A 21,053-nucleotide genomic window follows, 5' to 3' on the forward strand; every position below is an offset into this window, starting at 1 on the left:
TGAGCCATGGCCTTCAGGCAGTGGCGTCCTGGAGGCCTTTTGTTTCTTGACCGGACCTTGGGTGTGGGATGGGGCAGGTGTACTCACTTATTGTGCTGCGGTCGATCTCAGTCAGATTCAGCAGAGTCCGAACCCTGGATGGATATCCGCATATCTTCTTCCTCCGCGTCGAGATGTTGTGACTGTCGATGCCATCTGTAACCGTCTTGTGCATCGATCTCTTAAGGTCTTCTTGGATCGAAACGCTCTGCAGGCCTCACAAGTATCCTCTCTGTGTTTGTGCGATAAACACAGGTTACAGACCAGATGCCGGTCTGTGTAAGGATACTTGACGTGGCACTTCGGATAGAAACGTTAAGGGGTCCGGTCCATTATTTTTTTTGTCGAGCCGACCAGGCCTTAAGTGTGGAAGCCCCGAAGAGCCGCCGAAGCGGTCTTGTTGTCGGTGCTGATACTAAACCGGTCCCTAACGCAAACAATACCAACGAATGTAAATTATTTTTTAAGTTTCCCCGATTCGAATTATTGAGTGAAGAGGAACACGTCCGAACCCGATGGCAGAAAGAAAACAATCTAAGATGGAGTCTATGCCCATGAGCAATGGAGCCGAAAGGGAGGAGTCACTCTGTCCCGTGACTCGAAAAGACTTCTTAGAAGAAAAACAATTTGTAACACTCCGAGCCCAACACTAGATAGCAGGATAATGCGCAGCATGTGTATCTGCATCTACACATGCCATCGAACATTATATATATATATACACACACATATATATACACACACACACCAAAACAAAGCCCTTTCAGCGTTAGTGATGCATAAAGTATGCAAAAAAAAAAAGTGTAGTTCCTACATTTTGGTGGTGAGCAGCTCCAGTAATAAGCACCCTGCGACACTATTTGCTCACATCAATTGTCTGTTTATCTAGCAAAGTTGTTAAGCATAGGATCAGCACAGTGCTATCCACCCCAAAGTAGATAGGAACAGTATTTTGCCATTTGTACAGCAAATTCTTCAAGCGTAGGATTGACAGTGCCAGCCAATCCAAAGCTGTAATACTGTGCCTGGAGCAGTGAATGGCTTGTCCTTTTACAGCTCAGCAAGGATGGCACTGTGTCAAACCTATGCCTAAACATTTGGCTGTACTACAAAAGACTTTGTCCCGATCTAGCTCAGCGTGGCCCGAACTGTGCTGATCCTATGTTTAAGAACTCTGCCAGATAAACACATTTGAGATGAGCAAATCTAGAGTGTCGCTGGGTGCTCCTTACTCCGAATTAGACACACACAGCCTTGGGAAATCAAACTGCTTTTGTGAGAGACAAGGTGGTCTCATTGTGGTTGCTGGCTTACTTAGCTGACAAATCTTACACTGTAACACATTATATGGTATCCTTGAGCATGGGAGCAGATGTGTTGCTTCAAGCCCTTTCTCTCTGCTTTAGTGTGCATGTGTTGGTCTCCTATCCCTAGGGCAGAATACATTTCCCATCTGATCTGAGTACAAAAATAAATGTACTTCTTTGGACTCCTATGGATGGTAGGTCACTATAATGAGTTTTATGTAAAGACAGTGTAATTTGTGGCTCGCTTTTAGGCTAGAACGCTACTTTCTAGTCAACAATCCACATGTGCAAGCACTAACCAACCACAACATTAAAACAATCAAGTCCCACATTTTTTATCTTAATCACATGTCAAACCATGGCAGGGGGCACAAACTAACATCTAGATGTGTGAACTCCTAGCCACCTTCCTTCTCTCACCACTTACTCCCACAGCCTGCCTTGATCTTTTTTTCCAATCCTAGTTACAACATGAAAGGCACCTGTCTAACGCTCAAACAGGAAAGGTTGGTTTCTATTGTGTTAATCAATGAACTTGCCAAAGCCAGCAACATAGACCCTGCACACACAGCCCCTATGCGACACCCTTTACAACCACTTCCTCCACAAAATCCTGGACATCCACAACAGCTTCATACCACACACGCCCACCCCACACACCCCTCACTCACCCAACCCCCACTCATGCCCCCCCCACTCACAAAGAAACCAAACCCCCCCCCCCCCCAAAAAAAAAACCATGAACTCCATCCACTCCGGTTCCCCCTCCAACCCCTGCCCACATCGCATATACAAAGCCAGCCCAACCATCGCCCCCATACTCTACAACATAATCAACTCCTTTCGACTCCGCCACCTACCCAGACCCCCGGAAGCATGCGGAAATCACTGCTCAAAAAAAAAAAATCCGGAGATCCTCTCAAACTACCGCCCCATCACCCTCCTCCCTTTCCCCAAGGTTGCAGAGAAATTAGTCAACGCCCGCCTATCCCACTTCCTCGAAGCAAACACTCTTGACCCCTCACAATCCAGGTTCCGCAAGAACCACAGCACGGAAACCACCCTCATCGCATGCACTGACGACATCAGGACCAAAGTCGACAAAGGCGAGACAGTCGCACTCATCCTCCTAGACCTCTCCACAGCCTTTGACACGGTCTGCCACCACAACTTAGGAATTCGCTACAAAGCCTTAGACTGGCTCACCTCCTTCCTCACCGACAGGACCCAGAGAGTCCACCTTACACTCCAACACTACCAAGATCACCTGCGGAGACCCCCACGGGTCCTCCCTCAGCCCCACACTCTTAAACATCTACATGACCTCCCCCTAGCCAACATCCTCCGAGCACACGGAATAACTATCCTCTCCTATGCAGAGAGCACCAAACTCATCCTCTCCCTCACCGCAGCCCCACCACCGCCAAAACCAACCTACACACCGCTCTCCTCGACACCGCCAACTGGATGACCACTAACCACCTCAAGCTCAACTCAAAACAAAACCGAGATCATCATCTTCGGCCCCAACAAAACCACATGGGACGACTCCTGGTGGCCCACCGCCCTAGGCCCCGCACCCACCCCCGCTAACCACACACGCAACCTCGGCATCATCCTAGACCCCCCTCCCTCTCCATGACACAGCACATCAATGCTCTAACCGCTTCCACACACTCAGTACTCTTTAAAAAAAAAAAAAAAAAAAAAAAAAAAGCCTTCAAATGGATTTCCCCAGAAACCAGGAAGACAGTTATCCACGCATTCATCAGCAGCAGACTGGACTATGGTAACACCCTCTACGCCGGCACCACACTCAAACGCAAACTCCTGAGAATCCAGAACACAGCTGCATGCCTCGTCCTTGGCCTCCCCCGCCACAAACTAATCTCACCATACCTCAAATCCCTTCACTGGCTCCCCATAGACAAGAGAATCACATTCAAGATACTCATCCACGCACACAAATCCCTCCACAACACCGGCCCAACCTACCTAAACGAAAGAGTGAACTTCCACACGCAACCTCCCATCATCTGACTTCGCCCTAGCCACAGTCCTCCCCCCCCCGCATCACTACAGGAGGCAGGTCCTTCTCCTACCTTGCCCCTAAAACCTGGAACACTACCCCCACTCCCCCAACCGACCTTCACAAAACCAAAGACCTCCTGATTTTCAGAAAAAACCTCAAGACATGGTTGTTTGATCAATGACCCTCCCTGCCCCCCCCCCACCCTGATTTCCCCCACCCAGTGCCTTGAGACCCTCACGGGTGAGTAGCGCGCTCTACAATTTTTTTTAATTGATTGTGTTAACAAATTGTTTTAGTACTGCTAAATACATTATTTTTTATGAAGTTAATCCTGTCTGCTTGCTTGGTGCCATAGCTACCAGGGGGCGAACTCAGTCACAATACAGAAAATACTTAGGAGAGGGAAATTAACTTATTTGCAGATTGACAAATGTGCAACCCCTTGCAATGTCAAGTACGGAGTGCTTCCAGATCGCTGTAAAATGTAATCCAAACAGGTATTTCATATGTCAAAGTAACATTTATCCCAAAAGAAAAATATTAGAGCATGCGCATTAGTTATCGCCACCCCCACCCCGCCCAAAAATAAATAAAATCATAACGGACACCACCATGTTTGTACAAGTTTTGTGACTATTTTTAATGAAACGACCTTGCAAAGAATGTACATTCCCATGACAACACATCTCTTGGAAGCCAGAGTAAAATACGTAGAATTACATCTGTATCATCTAATGCCAACATCTTGAGCATCACATTTACATGGCAAACAGGATCAAGAATGCAACCATCAAACAAAACAGTCCCATAGCTTCAGAAAGTGCAAATCCAAGGATAGCGTAAGAGAAGAGCTGTTGCTTCAGTGAAGGGTTCCTATAACAAAACAAAAAAATACCGTTACAGCAAAACCACAAGTACGCCAATTAATATACTGGAGAAATAAAAAGTTACAGTGCAAATATAACCTAGTGTGCCAGACCTTGAGCGTGATCTGCACAGCAGATTAAAGCACTTAACGTTTTGACTCAGACACCTAGCATTTAATAAAGGGGAGAAAAAATTAAACAAAAGTTACCAGAACTTGACTTGAATAATCTACCCAACTGTAATGTGCCTGACCCATTACCTCGTATCAAATAGTGAGAGCCCAGGCAAGTATATTACACGGAATTAACTTTCTTAATTATTGCATACGAGAGCACATTCACATACGAGAGTTCAGTATGTCTGCTGTACATAAAAAAGGGGCTCGATTTAAAAACAGTCAGAAGTTTGTCCACGTATTAAAAAAAAAAAAAAAAAAAAAAAAAAAAAAAAAAAAACAGGAATGTTTCTCAGTTCATATTTAAAAAAGTAATTCTAATAAATATATCACTAAAGCATGATGTGGTAGCACGCTAGCATTTACAAACATTTTCTACTGAAATGGGCACAAACCTTTTAGATACGCAGTTTTACTAGTCTAAATACATAAACTACAATGTGTAGAAATCTGGTTTCGGCAATGTCTTCATCGTTTGCACATCGCCAAGTAAAAATGTGTTTCTAGCCTGTTAAAATTTCATTCCACTACAGTGTTTAAAAAAAAAATCCTAATTACCAAATATAATTTGGAACATTTGTAGTTTATTTACAAGCCATTTAAACGTGGCGTGACCTGCACGATTTTCCATTCTCTTTAATTTTCTGACTGCAAAGTTAGAAAATTTGTAAACCCCAATTTTCAGGATTAAAGGCAGTTTGTTCTAAAACATCGGACATTTGACTGCTGTCTGTTTCTATCTTGTCGCACTGTGCGCATTGAAGGTTTAAGGGCACTCTTACTGTATGAACCGTTATTGTACCCAGAAATCAAGTTTCCTCCCTTCAAACTAAAACGTACCCTCTTATCCAGTGAAGCATTCACATGAGTGGATAGGCAGATGAAATAAATGGATCCCAGGCATTTGCAGTGCTAAACCTTGATTGGAGCAGTGCCCTGGTGCAGCAACGCAAGCCTGGGACTCTATTCCAAAGAAATCAGTACAAAAGGCTCTTACCCAAAACATCAACAGCTTTCAATAAATGATGCCTTCTAAATGAAAGATGGAAGCTTTAGTCGTTTAATGTGCTGTTTCATGCAGATTACCCACTGACAGGACAGAATGACAGTGACCTGCTTTCCTAAAGGCCACTTCACCGTTCCCTCCTCTCCCCCCCCTCCAAAAAAACCTAGGTACAATTATACTTGCTTTGAATAATAGACGTTTTCAAACTAGGTTTCTTACCGTACTACTCGATACCGAGAACACTATTTCAAGTTTAGAAAGCAAAAAATGTGAGTGGAAAGCTGGAAATAATTTTAGCTACTTGTAGTTACTCTGGCTGCATTTCATTTCATCATTTTTCACCCACCATACCATATCAATGAGGAACCAGCAATATATCACACAGCCCTGGCCCTCTTCTAACAGGAAGAGCCACGCCTAAACTGCCAAGCAGGTACCGTCTGGATCAACCCCAAGCAACATCAGCCTAGTTTCAACCCATTTGGCTGCAGGGTGTAGCGTGGTTCCAGTTGCAGTGTGCAAGGGACACTTATTTTTCATATTCCTCAGTTAGAAGACCTAAGTGAGACCACTATGCCCAAACGTGGGTCCCCTACACGCATTAAAAACAATGAAAGTGGTCTGAAGATGAAAAAGGCACATCAAATGTGTGCTGAAATAGATTCCTGCATGTTAATACCACAATACTCCAAAGACAGTCCTATTGGTGCTGAAATTCCTTCACTACATGGACTCAAAGACAACCTTCCATAGATTAAGCACTAAAACCTGTCCTCAAAAGGTGTCAAAACAATCATCCAGTAGAACCTGCGACATCAACCTAAGCATCTACCCACCTGCCTACGCCCTCACTCCAATTCCATGGCTTTTAAAGACTTAAACTCAACCTTAAAGATCATGTGTCAAAAATAAAGGCCAGACAGAGGCTGCTAATCCTCCCAAGCAGAAATAAAATGCTGACGATCTAAATAACCATCTAGACTTACCACACAGTCACCTTACTAACCAGCCTTCCAGAACGTTTAAAAAAAAAAAAAAAACACACCACACATTTTCACATCACCAAATCAGTACACATCACAGATGGATTCCACCTATCAACGTGTATCAAAGACAAATCCAGGTATGTGATAAACTACGTACAGTCAGCTCCTACACAACCTGCTGCCCATCGATTTACACAATTAGGGATCCACAGAGTCCAAGAGGAATAAATGTTGGCAAACCCTTTCAAAGTTCTGTAGTAAACAACCTCTACATTGCAGCCTTGCAACAGTACTTCAAAGTGTCAATCAAAAGCAACTCTGCACCATATCCCTTCCGCAGACTTTCCCTTCACCCCATCTAATGCCAGGTCCTTCCACCTTAAAAACTATGACAATGGTTGTTCTTGAAGACAACCAAAACTACATAATTCGCTCCCAAATATCAGTGGTCCAATTTTTACTGATACCATGGACAAATAGAGAGATTATATAAAAATAAATAAGAAAAAACACAACTATTCAGTACTGCCTTCAAATTAATGTTAATATCTGAATTTGTACTTTTGAGTTCTCAAACCAATTCTGGCTATCAGGCTATCAAAATACATTCAACTGTTCAGTTATCTAACTTGTTGGTTTAAGCTACGTAGAACAATTTGCTAAAGTCAGTTAACTCAATCACCACCCTTCTGGTTTATTGTACATGGTATTGTAGGTGCCCAACCCCCTGATAGCATTGAAGCCAATCTCCTTTTTTCTAGCCAATTCCCCATCCCGCCCCCCCCCCCCCTTCACCCTCACCCCCAGGGGGGCTGGAGAGATAGGGGATGTGACCAGTTGGGAAGCAAGGATGTACTGCCTATGCTTGCTATTTGTACACAGGATGTAAACTAGACCATGCCTGTGCAAACCTTTATTTAGGGTACAGAGTTCAAAGACAAATCCAAACATTGTTGTTTATTTGGGGTACTTCAGTAGTTGACAGTTTTAGAAGGTTGTATTGACATTGTGGTTGCTTGTATATTCGACAAGGTCGTCTCTTCTGCCAGGCCAGGCGTGACCAGCTGCAGTTCCCTCCTCAGGCATCAGGACACCTCTCAGTAGACTTCCACACCAGATCCTGTGGCCCCTTTAAAAGCTGCCTCAGCAGTCTTCTTGTCCTCTCTCTTAGAGGTTTGGGTCATTGTTTCAGGCTCATAGTCCTCTTGACTTACCTGATGTGCGGCCTGTGCTCTGGTTGTTACACATCCACTCAGGGAAACCCAGCATTTCTACAGGAGCCTTCCTTTCCACCTCTGCCCATGTAGACGTTTTCACATAATTTCCCCAAAACACTTTACTGGGATGACCGGAGACACCTACGTTCTTTGGGCCAGTGACCCCTCCACACCCTTAGCGCATCAAGGCCATTGGATGGATCTTAGTGTCAATGTCAGCACTGGTCACCTAATAACTGATTCCAGGTATCATCTGGCGTGGGGAAAACCAGTCTTGCAGCTACCATAGTGGCACTGGCACATGTATCCCTCAGAGTATCTACCTCAGTCCCACTGATTTTAGGTCCTTGACTGTACTTCTCTAAGCTTGGAGCTGATACTGCCAGGGCTTCAATATCCACCCCAAAGTAGCATCAGTGTATTCTCTGGCGTCTCCAGAGTACACTTCCACCCCCATGCTGGCCAATCCCTTGGACTGTCCACCACTGGGGAACTTCTTGGGGCATGTGCATACCCTTTATGCCCCAGCTTTCTTGGAGACCCAGTTCTTGCCTCAATACTGGTTTCCTTTGGACTAGGAACAGTCTCAGGTCCACCCTCCTGAAAAGGCTTTTGAGGGGAGAAAGGAAGAGGAGAAAAAAAAAAAAAAAAAAAAAAAAACACACACCTAGGCAGTGCTCACCTATTTCCTTTGCTGGAAGTCCATGCACCCTTCTTTGGGGTCACCGTCACCATGTGTATTCCTGGACACACTGGTTCTTCCCCAGCTCTGGGGGGGGAGGGGGAGGGGGAGTTTGGGGGGGGACAACTTAGAATCTACTAGATGCGGTCACTATTTCTCTGTAGTGCAGTTAGGATGTGAGTCAAAGTCAACTCAAGTGTGGATTTTACCTTTTGGTTTACCCTCAACTGGACAAGGATTAGTCAAAACCTTCTATGAGGGTCTACATCACTCAATATGTGGGAGAATCCCTTTGGGAATTTTAGGGTCATTAGATTCATTTCCTTCCTAGGAGTATTGATGCTGCCACCATTTTTGGGGCACCAGGCCTTCTTTCTTCAAGGGTCAGTCTTCTCTCCAAGTTAAAGCTCTCTCTCCTCCAGGGAGACTAGGTCAAGCCCCCTTACCATTGGTGGGGTCTGCTAGAGCGAGCCCTGTAACTTCCCACTGGTGAAGAGGGTCTGGGAAAGAAAGTGGTTATGGCCCTCACCATCCTCATTTTGGGCTAGGGCACTATAGCTTCATCCTCTCCAGGATTATCTTTTGAGGTATGGGCCTCACTCTCTGCTTATTCCTCCTCATAGGTGCTTTTAAAGATCCCTCCCTTTTGGCTATTGCTCTAAAGCAAATGCCCCCTAATCTTACACAAAGCTCTTTAGCTCTACCTTCAGAGCTGGGAGAACAATCAAATAAAGATTCTTGCTGGCCTCCACTGCATACTATTTACTTTTGAAAGTCAGGACCTTAAACATTTTGCAATAACCTTTAAGAAGAACTTTTGCCTAACTTTTTAGAACATTCAAACACTACTAGAATGGGGTCTGCACAGACAATTCCAAACCATGGAAGGGGTTTCAGAGGCATCTACCTCAGGGTACTTGAAAGAAAATAAATCTGAAAATTATTCTAGTCCAATGACAAATAAGAATTCTATTGCACGAGAAATCCTCATGACCAAGTGGTACCGCAAAACACAAGTTCAGGATCCCTTTGCTGAAACACCAACGTAGAAAGGTGGAGTATTAGGCAGTGGTACTGGTTAGGCTTCACTATATAATAGTCACTAGGCTTCACTATATAATAGTCACAATATCCTAAAGACAGTCCCTCGAATTCGCAATAATAAATCCTTAATTGCTCAGTCCCGGTAGTGTGGCAAAGAGCAATAATACTTTACTTGAGGAACACAGGTTGAGCATTTCTGAGTACCAACCTGGACAATAAGTAATTGACAAGACAGAGTCATACCAAATTATAATAGAGTAGATTTTTATAGAATTTTAGACAAAGTAAATCACAGAGTTATCAATTTTATAGCCCCCCACCCCAAGAAAAATAAAAAAAATTGATCAGTGCATTTACAAGCTTTCACCACTGTGGTCAATGGAGAAGTCATTAGTGACCCTTGCGGTGCAAGCTCAGAGGGAGCCCACTGGTGGGGTGGTGGGAGAACAAAAACAAACACAGAACGAGTCCTGGTTGTTCTTGATGCTGAACTTGTGATCCTCAGGTGCTGATAAATGGGGTACTTACTCAGTCACTTGCAGCTCAACTGGGGTTAAGCTCGTGTGGGACCCTGGAACCAGTATTCAAGCAGAACACCACCTAGTCTCAGGTGCAGAGGTGTACCCTGCTACGTTTGGTGCTGAACTGAAGCTGCGGTTGCCGGTTTAACCACTGAAACTGTGTGGGTGAGGAATCCGATGCAAAAACATGGACAAGTGAGCCATAGCTGATGCTGGGTGAAGTGTTGCAGTGTGCCCGCGAGTTGCAGCATTGAGTAATGGTGGCGATGACCAGGCTGGCCAACAACAAGCTTTGGCAGGAATAAGGTGTAGAAGCTCTCTCACTGCAGAGGTCCACTGGAAAACAGTAGCAGGCTGTAACTTGGTAGGAAGAGGGACTGTGCTTCCCAGATTGCAATGGCCCACCTTTCTTCGGGCTATCCCTTGGAGGCCCAATTGCCAGCTCTTATTCAGATCTGGTGAGTACTTTTTACCTGGGGACGGGGTTAGTGCCACGAGTCCTAAGGAAGTCAGCCCTCACCTTCGGCTCACAAAGTATTCGCTCTTGCTGGGGGAAGCTGTCTTTGGTCCGGGATGAGCTGCAGTCTATGAGTTTCAGGGGGTTGCAACAGGTTCCAAGTATTGCACCTTGTGTTAGTGCAGGTCCCAGTTCTCCTCGATGTGGACCTTCTCTTGTATGAGTTTCTGGTGCCAGGTGATCCCCTTAAATCCTAGACTCAGGCATGTGGATGCAAGTTGCCAATGAGCTACTGGATCCAGCGGCTAATCTGCCCTGAGGTGACCACATCCGATTGGTTGTGGCACCTTTCCTACCAAGAACCTCTATTCCGTCTCTTTACAAGATGGCAGAAGTCTAACTCTGTTGCAAGGACCAAGCTACCCATCCTAGAGTGTGGCCAGCCTTCTATGGCTCCTGAGTAACTAATTTTCCCCACCTGACCGGGTGCAAATGTGTCTTGGGACAGATTTCTCCCTCTACTGGGAGACAGCCTGCTTACTTATCAGGGGTGGTGTGCCCTTTGAAGCTCATTGCCTTGATGTGCCACTTCACTACCCTTCCTGGGAGGGAGGTGGGACCTCTTTCCCAACCAGGCCATTGTACGGACTCATACCTCTGCCCAGCGGTTCAGAATCCAGTCCTGGCAGCAGCTGCAGGCTGACCGTTAGAGCACAGAAAAACAGGGGTAACTTGGTGAGCAACCTCAACGGTTGCTTTCTGGGTCCATGCTTTGTGGCCCTCTTCATGTGAGGGTTGAAAAGGCACATAGTTTGATATTATAAACATGACACCTCGAAGGTATCATAATGGGGCTGGTGACTTCAGGATTGCCCAGGTGCCAGCCCATGTTATGCTATAGACCATTGTTCACTTATAGACGTTAAAGGAAAAAGCCACTGCAGGGACATAAGCTTGCACTTAAATGTCCACACCTCTAATATAATGCACCCTCCCTCCTGGACTTAGAAGGCCTACCTTAGGGGTAACTGATCTACATTAAAGGCAGAGCTGGGGCTGTGCCTCAAATGGTGTGGGCACGGCTGAGCTTGAGCAGTATCAGGGATGTGAAATTCCCATCACCCAATGCCCGGGACATATTGTATTAAGGTAAACACATTTTCAAGCTTATTTTGTCCTTTTGATAAGTAGACCCAGGTCCCTACAGCACAAACCTTTTGGCTGCCAATATACAAAGAAAGGAACTATCTGCAGTTGAGGTATGTGTGTCTCTATAGGTTAATGCTGCGCGAACTTGTATTTATGGTTCATTAATGAAAAGCTTTCACTTTTAGTGTGAGCGCTGTAAATACATGGTTTTAAGGGCAACCTGCACTACTGTCAAAAAAAAAAACAAAAAAAACGTAACAATATTGGGTTAAATATAATGCTCCCGGATCACTAATTAGATGAAAATGTTTGCAGAAGCTGGTAAGCGAGTGGCGATTCCTTGCTTTAAAAATAAAATGTTCAGGCACAAAATAAAAATAAAAAAAAAAAGTAGGAAACTTTCGCTGCTATGAAATTTTAGGTGCCATTTGGTAAAATATGTTGATGCATGCTAGTATTTACAAAAATATTCTTAGTGGAAAAACAGTTTAACCATTTAGAACAACATTATGGGAAGCATGAAAATAAACAAGCACTGGAAAAGCCAAACAATCCTGACAGTCTTTTGGTTTTGCCAATGTGTAGCTTGTTTTTGACATGGCTTTTGTAACACTTAATTGTTGTGGGAGGTGCCAGGCCTTCCCATTGCAACAAAACACTGGCAAAAAGAAACAAGCATTTGCAATGCAACGGGTCTCGCGTTTGCTCATGTTAGAGCTGATCTCGTTGTAAACTCCTAACCAGACTTTTCATCTATCGGCAAAAGTGCTTTTATGTACGTAACCCAAAAGTGAAGTTAACTGTGTAAATCGCCTGACTTCTGCCAAGCGAAATTGCGCTAGGAAAATAGAGAAAAGGCAGCCCATGATCCGACAGAACAGCGAGCCTCGCATGTTTTCTGTACTTGGTCGCTGCGCTCGAGGAGGGCTAACCACCGGAAGAGGCATGACATGGGCATGCCTTCGACTAATGAAAGCAAGCAGATTTTATTAGGCAAGCCCACGAACCAATCAAACACACTGACGTAACGTCAACAGGGCTCCGAGCCCTCTTCTAATAACTAAAGCATCTCGCTGCAATACGCGAGCACATGCAACGCAGGCTCGACCCTAAAAAGCATTTTTGGTTTCAAACCGCACATTGCCACCTGTGGCATAACAGAGGCCCTGCAGCCCCCCTTAGCACAGCACCTGTCTGGGGAAGGATAGTGGAAGGACGGGGCGTGGGGGGCTGCTTTGCCAGTTTCATTACACCACTGATTGCCACAGTAGTTCTCGTCACTGAACAAAGCTACTTTGTGTTCCAAAATGCTCCTTGTGGAAGAGCAGAATGCTCTCACTCTCAGTATAGCCAGCCCATAAAGAGAAATAGAAGTTTAATAAAAAAAAAATAATAAAAAAAAAAAAGTGTCGTTAACGCCAGACCCAATTAGTGACAATTCTTAAAGAAAGTCACAAAAAAATGCACCCATGGTCTAAGTCTTTGAATTAGTGGCATTCATGTATTCACAAGAATTTACAAAATTAGACCAAGAAATCGTACCCCTAGAAAATATTTGTGAATGGTATATAAGCACAAGCAAATATGCACGTGTAGATTTGCTCATGTGGAGGGGGGGGGGGGGGGTGGGGAAGTTTACATGTTCATTTTCCCTCCAACCACGTTTTTCCCCCCGAGCCCTGGAAGAACTTCATTTATCATCAGAAGTAAATTTCCACCTTCTCAATGTGGGAAAAGATTACCTGATGAAAATACTGAAAACATGAAAGGTAGTAGGGTTGCAACCTCAAAGGCATTCCAGTCCCGGAACTATTGCTTACTTCTTACCCCCCCCACCCCCCACCCCACCCCCAGTAGTATGTAGATCTACAAAAAAAAAAAAGAGGCAAAATAAGGAAATTTCTATAGTAAGGATTGCAATTGAAATTATTCAAGCCCAACTATAATAGTAGCCCTGGCATAATCAGAGAGGCTACTATCAAAGCTCTTACATTATGATATTGCTGCTGCCATAGTTTGTCTCTGCACTACATGGCACCAAAGGGACAAGTAGATTTAAGAAAAAAACCTGTCCCATGGACAAGTAGATATTTTATTCAATCCCACAGAGTATGCACTGCTCCTGCAGGCTACAATGACAGTCTTGCGGATACTTTATTATATTTTATGAAGCCTGGTGAAAAACAGTAGAGAAATTCCCCCAAACCAAGCTTCACCAACAAGTAGCTTGTGAGCTACTGGTAGCTTTCCAGCGCCCTGCGAGCAGCTATCCTGTGTGCAGCCAAGCTTACTAAATAAGAAGCTTTTGTTGGCTGAAACAAATGTATCCCAAAATAATTGTAAAGCGTGTATACGAGATGAAAATGTATTTTCAGAACTCATAATGCGATGTTAGAAGAAAAATTGTTGGATTTCCAAAATAATTGATGAGCGATAAATCATGAGGCACTGAGGAAAATTACTAATATTACTTTAGTGCCAGGAGGATTGCGAGTATGGTGGTTACGTATTAACCATTTAGAGGTGGCATTACAGATTAATAAAGCATTCTTCACATTACTGATAGCAACCCTTCACAGTACTGCAGTCACTTAAGTGATCACGACTGGCAATTCTGCATGGAGGGCCACATTTTTTTAATCTTGTCTGACGTGCGCACTATTTGGTGCTAATATTAGTAGCTTGTGACTATTTTCATTGCACAAAAGTAGCGGTTATCATAGAAAAGTTTGGAGACCGCTGACCCAGACGGATGGTTATTGCTGCAGTTCTGCAAGCTTGGTGGTGCAAGCTGTGGAAAGGAGAACGAGGCTCAGCATACACACACACACAAAAAAAAAAAAAAAAAAAAAAAACGTTGCTTTTTGATTTACTGAGAATCACAACAATGGGCCTGGACACTTCAGAGTGAGGAAGGAGATGTGCTAACAAGGTAATCATAAAAGATTAGGGCTCAGGATTAATCTTTAAAAGCACATTATTGTGGCTGACATCCAGGTTGGAAATCTAGTTGCTACCATGGCCTCTGTTGTGGGACTATCAATATCAGAGTCTCTCCTACTGTGACAGCCTTCTGAGAAAGGCAGGGTGCACTTTAAAAGAAGCAGAACCTCAACATAGATTTCAGAGACCCAAACCTTAATCACATTTGGTGTTTAGAAACGGACTATACAAGAGGTAGACCGAGACCCCAAAACTATAATTTGCCAAGCAGCCAAACGGGCTATGTGAGGAGGGGTACTCTGTAAAAGTTTTGCCCGTGACAGGACTGAGGGCTAATGCCTGCTAGTCTCCATGCGGCGAGGGAACATCACCCAGGGAAACAGAATGCCTGCTCTGGAGCACCAGTGTGCCCTGTGAGGTAGAGAAGAGTGTTGGAGGGAGCGAGGTCCAGTTGAGAACCTGGTCAAGAGGTTTCCCAGTGTGAGGAGAATGCTGCTGCACAAAAGAGTTGTGCGCACAGGCAATAATCAGCTCAGCTACCTCAGTATGTCACGAGAACGCAGCTACCAAGATAACCACACGCCAAGTACCGTGCAGGGAGTACGACGCCCATACCACACCAAAAACTGAGTCAAGTGCAGAGGGGTACTTGGCCCAGTTGCAGAGATCCATAGGAGGTCAAAAAGGCTTCAACCCGTGAGCCAAATGCTGTGCAGGGAGCATGAAGCCCAAACCACACTAGAGCTACCACCGACAGTCGTGTGCAGAGGAGTACTTGGCACAGAACCAGCCATGGGACATCAGGAGTAAAAGGCCTCAATCACCAAGGTTGGGCCCGGTAACCCCTGCATGCAGTGTGCCCTCTGAAAGTTCAGATACCCCCCCGATTCACAGCTCAAACTTAAGCACAGGAACACATTTCAATGCATCAGAAAACTGAACACTCCATCTTGCCCCACCCTCACTTTTAAACTGTAGTAATATTCATAAAATAAAAAAAAAAAATGCAAGATGTCAGTGTAAAATAACCACACAACCCCAAATGTTAAATTGGGTGAACACTCAACTTGCACTTGTGCCATTTAATGACCTGTGAAAGAGCACTAGAGAGAATGCATAAAACTGGTGGTCCTTCTAGGACTATTGATTTACGTGCCAACATCAATCACGGTGCAACTGCTTTAAATTAAACGTTATATGCTAGTCTAAATGAAGTACCAAAAAATCTGAGCACACATTTCTCTTCCTTACTGCTGCAGTCCTTTAAGAAACTGAATGTAAGAAAACTCCAGCAGTGCTCACCTGGCATAGCCAATAATTAAACTGCCAAAAACTGTTCCAATGCCAGCTCCGGAACCAGCCACCCCAACTGTGGCAGCACCCGCACCAATAAATTTGGCAGCAGTGTCAATGTCCCGGCTGACTGCACTAGTCTGGAATGCCCTGAGTGCTATGGTGCTCGGAGTCCCGCAAACCAGCGCTGCGTTCCCCTGCAACATAAAAATAAAGAACCATTTAAGTAATCAGTGCAAATGTTACAGAACATCAGAGACCTTGAAGGGAGCAATCAATTGCATAACGAAGGTCATTGGACAGGGCTCATGACATACATAACCTTGATCAAGAACACACTAAAAAACTATTTACAAATAACCTTGCGTTCAGTCAACAGGTCACGTTAACAGCACGTGTGTCCCAGCATTCCACGCAACTCAAGAAATACGGGAAAGTAAGTGAATTAAAAGCAGTTAATTAGAACATAGAAAAAAAAAAAACAGAATAGCCATCTCCTGGGATATCAGAAAACCGAAAATCAAATTGAGTTTGGTGCGTCAGTTACATGGACATGCTCAAGTTATGCACAGCTGTGTTATATGGATTTACCTCTCCAGTCCTGACCTCTGGCCGAGACAACATAGTTGCTGAAATTGGTCTGTATAGAGCTCGGGACCCAGCACGGACCTACACGAAAGATAACAGCAAGGGTATCAGCAGAAATAGCGCACCATGACATAAGAAGCTTAACAGTATACATCATCTCCAACGCCTGCAAACAGCATTTCATTGATACAATAAACCCCATCACCATCGCTGCAAACAAGAACAAAACGTACGATATTGAGAAGTAACATGGTCGCAACTATACAGATTAAGGGGGCAGTTTGACTTCATTTCGTAGAGTCTCGTGCATTACTGAAGAGGCAGCTAGCTTCTGTTTGAACGCACAGCCATCGTCTTAGTTTATAAGAAACATGAAGCCCCTTCTGGCTTCACACAACCAGGTAAAGGCGACAGTTAATTTTCTAGAGACGCACTACCTTCTCAGTCCATGGACTATGAGCGTGTCGCCGCTCACCCAGCAAAGAGTGCCTGACACGGTCCAAGCAGGCCGGTCGACTGTTGTGACTTGCAGCACTCGGACCTTTGATTTTAGTCAATAACATATCCTAAACTATATATTTAAAAAAACATATCTCTGAACAATTAGACACTATTCATTAACAGGAGATCAGTTTATGTTCCACCTACCGCTAACAGCGCATATCTGCTACGATACCGAGTCAATACAGATACCGGACTTAATCGATAAAACCATTTGTCTAATGAGGGCCTGAAGCACAAAAAGGCGATTTGAGAACTACAATGAACGCTTCTGAGGCCATCGCGGCAGCCGTTCGGTGCAGGCCGCGCTTGTCCTTGGCTGATCCGCTCATAGAGGTCACGGCTATTGACCTCTCACACGGACCGAACTAGTCCGGGGGCGAAGCGAACACAGAACAAGGTCGCGCCGCTGCAGCAGAGCATTCGGTTCGCGCGCAGAGATGTGCAGGGAAGGCCCCCATGGTGCATAGGAAGCCCATAGGCCCAGCCCGGAAGGGCATTGCCCATGTACTCTCCTTAGCGCCTTTAACTACCCGCTCCAAACCACTCACCCAAACACTCCCAACACAGGTTCTCCTTACCAGAGCAGGGGTGCAGACGAGCTTGGAGCAGGCGTACATGGTGAATTATCGGGAGGACACAGGAACTGCTGTGAAAACCTGGGGTCACCCGCTCTGCAAAAGAGGAAGGTCACAAACTGAGAACTGCGTTTAGATGCCGCCTGCACCACAGTGGCCTTTACACTGTGATGAGAGCTCCTTGCGAAAAGGCGGTGTCTCGAGCCGGATGACACTAGATGCAGAAAGCGGCACGGAGCCTGCTGATACTCACCAGCTGCAGAGGTCGAAGTGACTGGAGAGGAACGCGCAAGCGCACTGAACACTTATACGTAGCACCCGGATGTAGGCTGGGGAAAGCAGCTGAAGGTCACTTTGTAGCAACTTTATTGTCGCATTTAAAGAGTACAACGCCTCCTAGCTACAAAACTGCAGAGGTCAGTGGGTGGTCCCGTAATGCCGTGCAAACCTGTCAGCACCATGGGAATAGACAAGGGACTAACTACGGTTGAAAACTGGCCCATGATCTCGAAAAAATGACGGCCATTTTAGACTATTCTGAGGCCAGATTCACTGTACTGACACATTACCAACTCTATAACTTGTAGTATTTGAACAATACTTCATTGAGTGATCTTTCTCAAATCAATTCAATCAGAATAAATTGTATATTTTTTTGTCCATAGCTGCTTTTATTAGACACGATAACATCCAGACTGGGCAATACATTAAAAGCAGTTATCCATCATTTTTGAAACCACATAATTATCAATTTCAATCGCAAGTCGGAAGTTGGCATCAAGTTATTTAGTGTATGTGTCAGAAAGTCACTATGGCGAGTTTTATGTCAGCGACCAGCCGTCTTTCTTCCATTTTCTTGGTAGATAACTTCCCATTAAAGCAGACTGCGAGTGAACTTGTCCTTCTAGTCCGTCTCTCTTGGTTTCAAAGACATCCCTCTGTCCCTTCTTACATTTTCAGGAATGGAAGTAGCCTGTTGCTGGTGGTGAGACGTGTCACCCACGCCTGGTTGTATACGATTTAGGCCGGTATATTGAGTAGTAGAAAATGTAAAAAATAAAATAAAAAAAGACATCGGGATTCCATAAATAAATAAGGGGTCAGTAGCAGAAAGGATGTGTCTTAATTCTATTAAGGACACGGAGGTGAGTATTATGCTTCTCATTTCTTTACTTCAAGAAACACAACAGACCATTAAAATGTTTTAACGTTAAAGTGAACAAACCTACATATCCCATGGACAGTGTATGACATCACACTCATCCTCCAGTCATTTGCCAATGCAGCCTAAATACCCAGCTGCCACCATGTTTCTTTCTCTTTCTTTGCAGTAGTTCATCATAAAGTTGCGTGTCCATTCAACAGCCTGTAACCAAAACCATACAGCAACTGGTAACTGTCTAGAAGGCAAAACCAGATCCTCCAAGAGCGATGACAACACGCTGCAAAATCACCTCCACTCAAACAGATTTCAGAGAATCATGAATCAGTTCTATTTACCAGCTGAACCTAGGAACACAGAAAACATGTCATAATGTCCAACATTTCACATCTTGTTCACCTAGCAAGCATGGGATGTAATTTCATAAATAACACTATAACTGTATCAGAGGTCACAAAGTTACATAAAGCAACATTTCACGATTACAGTGATGAAGAAATGAGTGGGATAATCCTCACCCCTGTGTCTTTAACAGAGCTGAAAATTCTTTGCTGCAATAGCTAAAACATGTTTTATTCTATGTCAGGATCAGAGTCTTCGGTTTATGCTTGTTCAACGCTGTCTCACTACTACAGACACCACATCCACAATAGGTTTCTGATAGAACATCTTAAAAGTAGAATTGGAGGACCAATCAGCAGCAGACATGACGCCCTCGAGATGGGAGCCTAGGGCAAAAGATTTAGATACCATAGCTCCACGTAAAGAGTGAGCGCCAAACGAGAAGTGTCAATGCCAGCTTCAGTCAAAACCATTTAACCCACCTAACCAAAGTGGCGGAGGTGATGGGTCTGAAAGGTTTCTGTAAGGAAATCAGTAATTGACCCCCGGGTTTTGTCAATATTCTCAAGTGCAATTCTCATGTGTTTGCAAATATTTTACTACACACTGTTTGTTATTATCTGGAAAGGTAAGATAACAATAATGTGAATGAGTTTTAGTTCTGTTAGAAATACAAAATAGCACCCCAGAAGGAGAAAATACTCTACCTGTTAGATATAATGCCCAGACTTCAGAGACTGGTCTGCAAGAGATGAAGCAAAGAAGAACAGTACGTTTTGTGGAGAATTGTTTCCCCAAGAGATCATTGATATCAGGCCATGACCGAATGAACTGAAGCACCACCTCTACATTCCATAAAACAGATTATTTGGGTTTTGGAGGTTGAAGCAATCTGATGCCCCTAAACAATTTAAAGACTAAGGGCCAGATGTAGGAAGCATTTCCCACATCGCAAACAGTGAAAATCGCTGTTTGCGACATGCAAAATGCACTTTGCAATGCACAAAACCCGTTTTGCGATTCGGTAACCTGGTTACCGAATTGCAAAATGGGTTTGTGAGCCACAATTAGGAAGGGGTGCCCCCTTCCTAATTGCGAGTCGCAGTGCAATGCAGGATTGCTTTGTGGCCGCGAACGCAGTCGCAAAGCAATTGCAGTTTGCACCCATTTGAAATGGGTGGTAACCCATTCGAAAAAGGGAAGGGGTCCCCGTGGGACCCCTTCCCCGTTGTGAATGGAACTGCAAACATTTTTTCAGAGCAGGCAGTGGTCCTACTGCCTGCTCTGAAAAAATGAAACAAAAACGTTTCATTTTTCGTTTTTGTAATGCATCTCGTTTTCCTTTAAGGAAAACGGGCTGCATTACAAAAAAAAAACTGCTTTATTAAAAAGCAGTCACAGACATGGTGGTCTGCTGCCCGCAGTAGGCCACCATCCCTGTGAATGCAGCCACTCGCAAGGGGTTCGCAAATTGCGACCCACCTCATGAATATTAATGAGGTGGGCCTTTGCGACCCCCTTGCGAGTCGCAGATGGTGTCAGGGACACCATCCAACATTCCGAATTGCGACTCACAAATTGCGAGTTGCTCTGACTCGCAATTTGCGGGTTGCAATTCGGAATCTTCCTACATCTGGCCCTAAATGGTATAGCCACACAGGTTTACTGTTTACCGGATGATGACCTACTGAGGTAGGCGATCTAAAATTGTAAATAGGTCTGTACGCGAGGCCTTAGTCTGCTAAAGAAGAAAGGAAGTTAATTATGATAGATAAATCTGCGACCAAAGTATCCATTCGCCTCTCATCGCACCAACAAACCCATTGTTGCCAGGCTGAGGGATAATGTGTGTGTGTGCTAGGGCCCCATGAGTTTTTGAGGTAGATAGAAGAATGTTCCAAAAGTCGCAACGTTTGCCATTGTCTCCCGATACCCTCAAAGCCATCAGGACCAGCTGATTTGATAAAATTAGAGGATGAGGATGGCCTAAGGCAGTGGTTCCCAACTTTTTGACTTCTGTGGACCCCCACTTTTTCAATACTGGAACCTGGTGACCCTCACTGAATCATAATTGGAATGCGGGGACCCTCCAATGAGTCATTACTCAAAGATGGGGAACTAATCTGTTAAAATTATAAATTTTTCTAAGCAGTCGCAGACCCCA

At 44.5% G+C, this 21,053-nt stretch overlaps 1 protein-coding gene across 2 annotated transcripts; it reads right to left on the reverse strand.

Annotated features, from left to right (window-relative positions):
• Nucleotides 1–3,991: 3,991 nt before the first annotated feature.
• ATP5MC3 (ATP synthase membrane subunit c locus 3) lies at nucleotides 3,992–17,778 on the reverse strand. 2 transcript variants are annotated; one of them, XM_069225394.1, is made up of 5 exons: nucleotides 17,639–17,778; nucleotides 17,389–17,481; nucleotides 16,310–16,387; nucleotides 15,728–15,915; nucleotides 3,992–4,251 (listed from the first exon to the last, which is right to left on the reverse strand). In XM_069225394.1, the coding sequence occupies exons 2-5, from the start codon at nucleotides 17,425–17,427 to the stop codon at nucleotides 4,137–4,139; spliced, it is 420 nt and encodes a 139-aa protein (XP_069081495.1). In that variant the 5' UTR covers nucleotides 17,428–17,481; nucleotides 17,639–17,778; the 3' UTR covers nucleotides 3,992–4,136. The 2 variants fall into 2 exon arrangements, with proteins under 2 accessions (XP_069081495.1, XP_069081494.1); XM_069225393.1 differs by lacking the exon at nucleotides 17,639–17,778 and having other exon boundaries at nucleotides 17,389–17,548.
• Nucleotides 17,779–21,053: the final 3,275 nt, after the last annotated feature.

This window comes from Pleurodeles waltl, chromosome 3_1 (genome assembly GCF_031143425.1).
Source record: "Pleurodeles waltl isolate 20211129_DDA chromosome 3_1, aPleWal1.hap1.20221129, whole genome shotgun sequence".
In the NCBI taxonomy this organism is placed as follows: Eukaryota; Metazoa; Chordata; class Amphibia; order Caudata; family Salamandridae; genus Pleurodeles; species Pleurodeles waltl.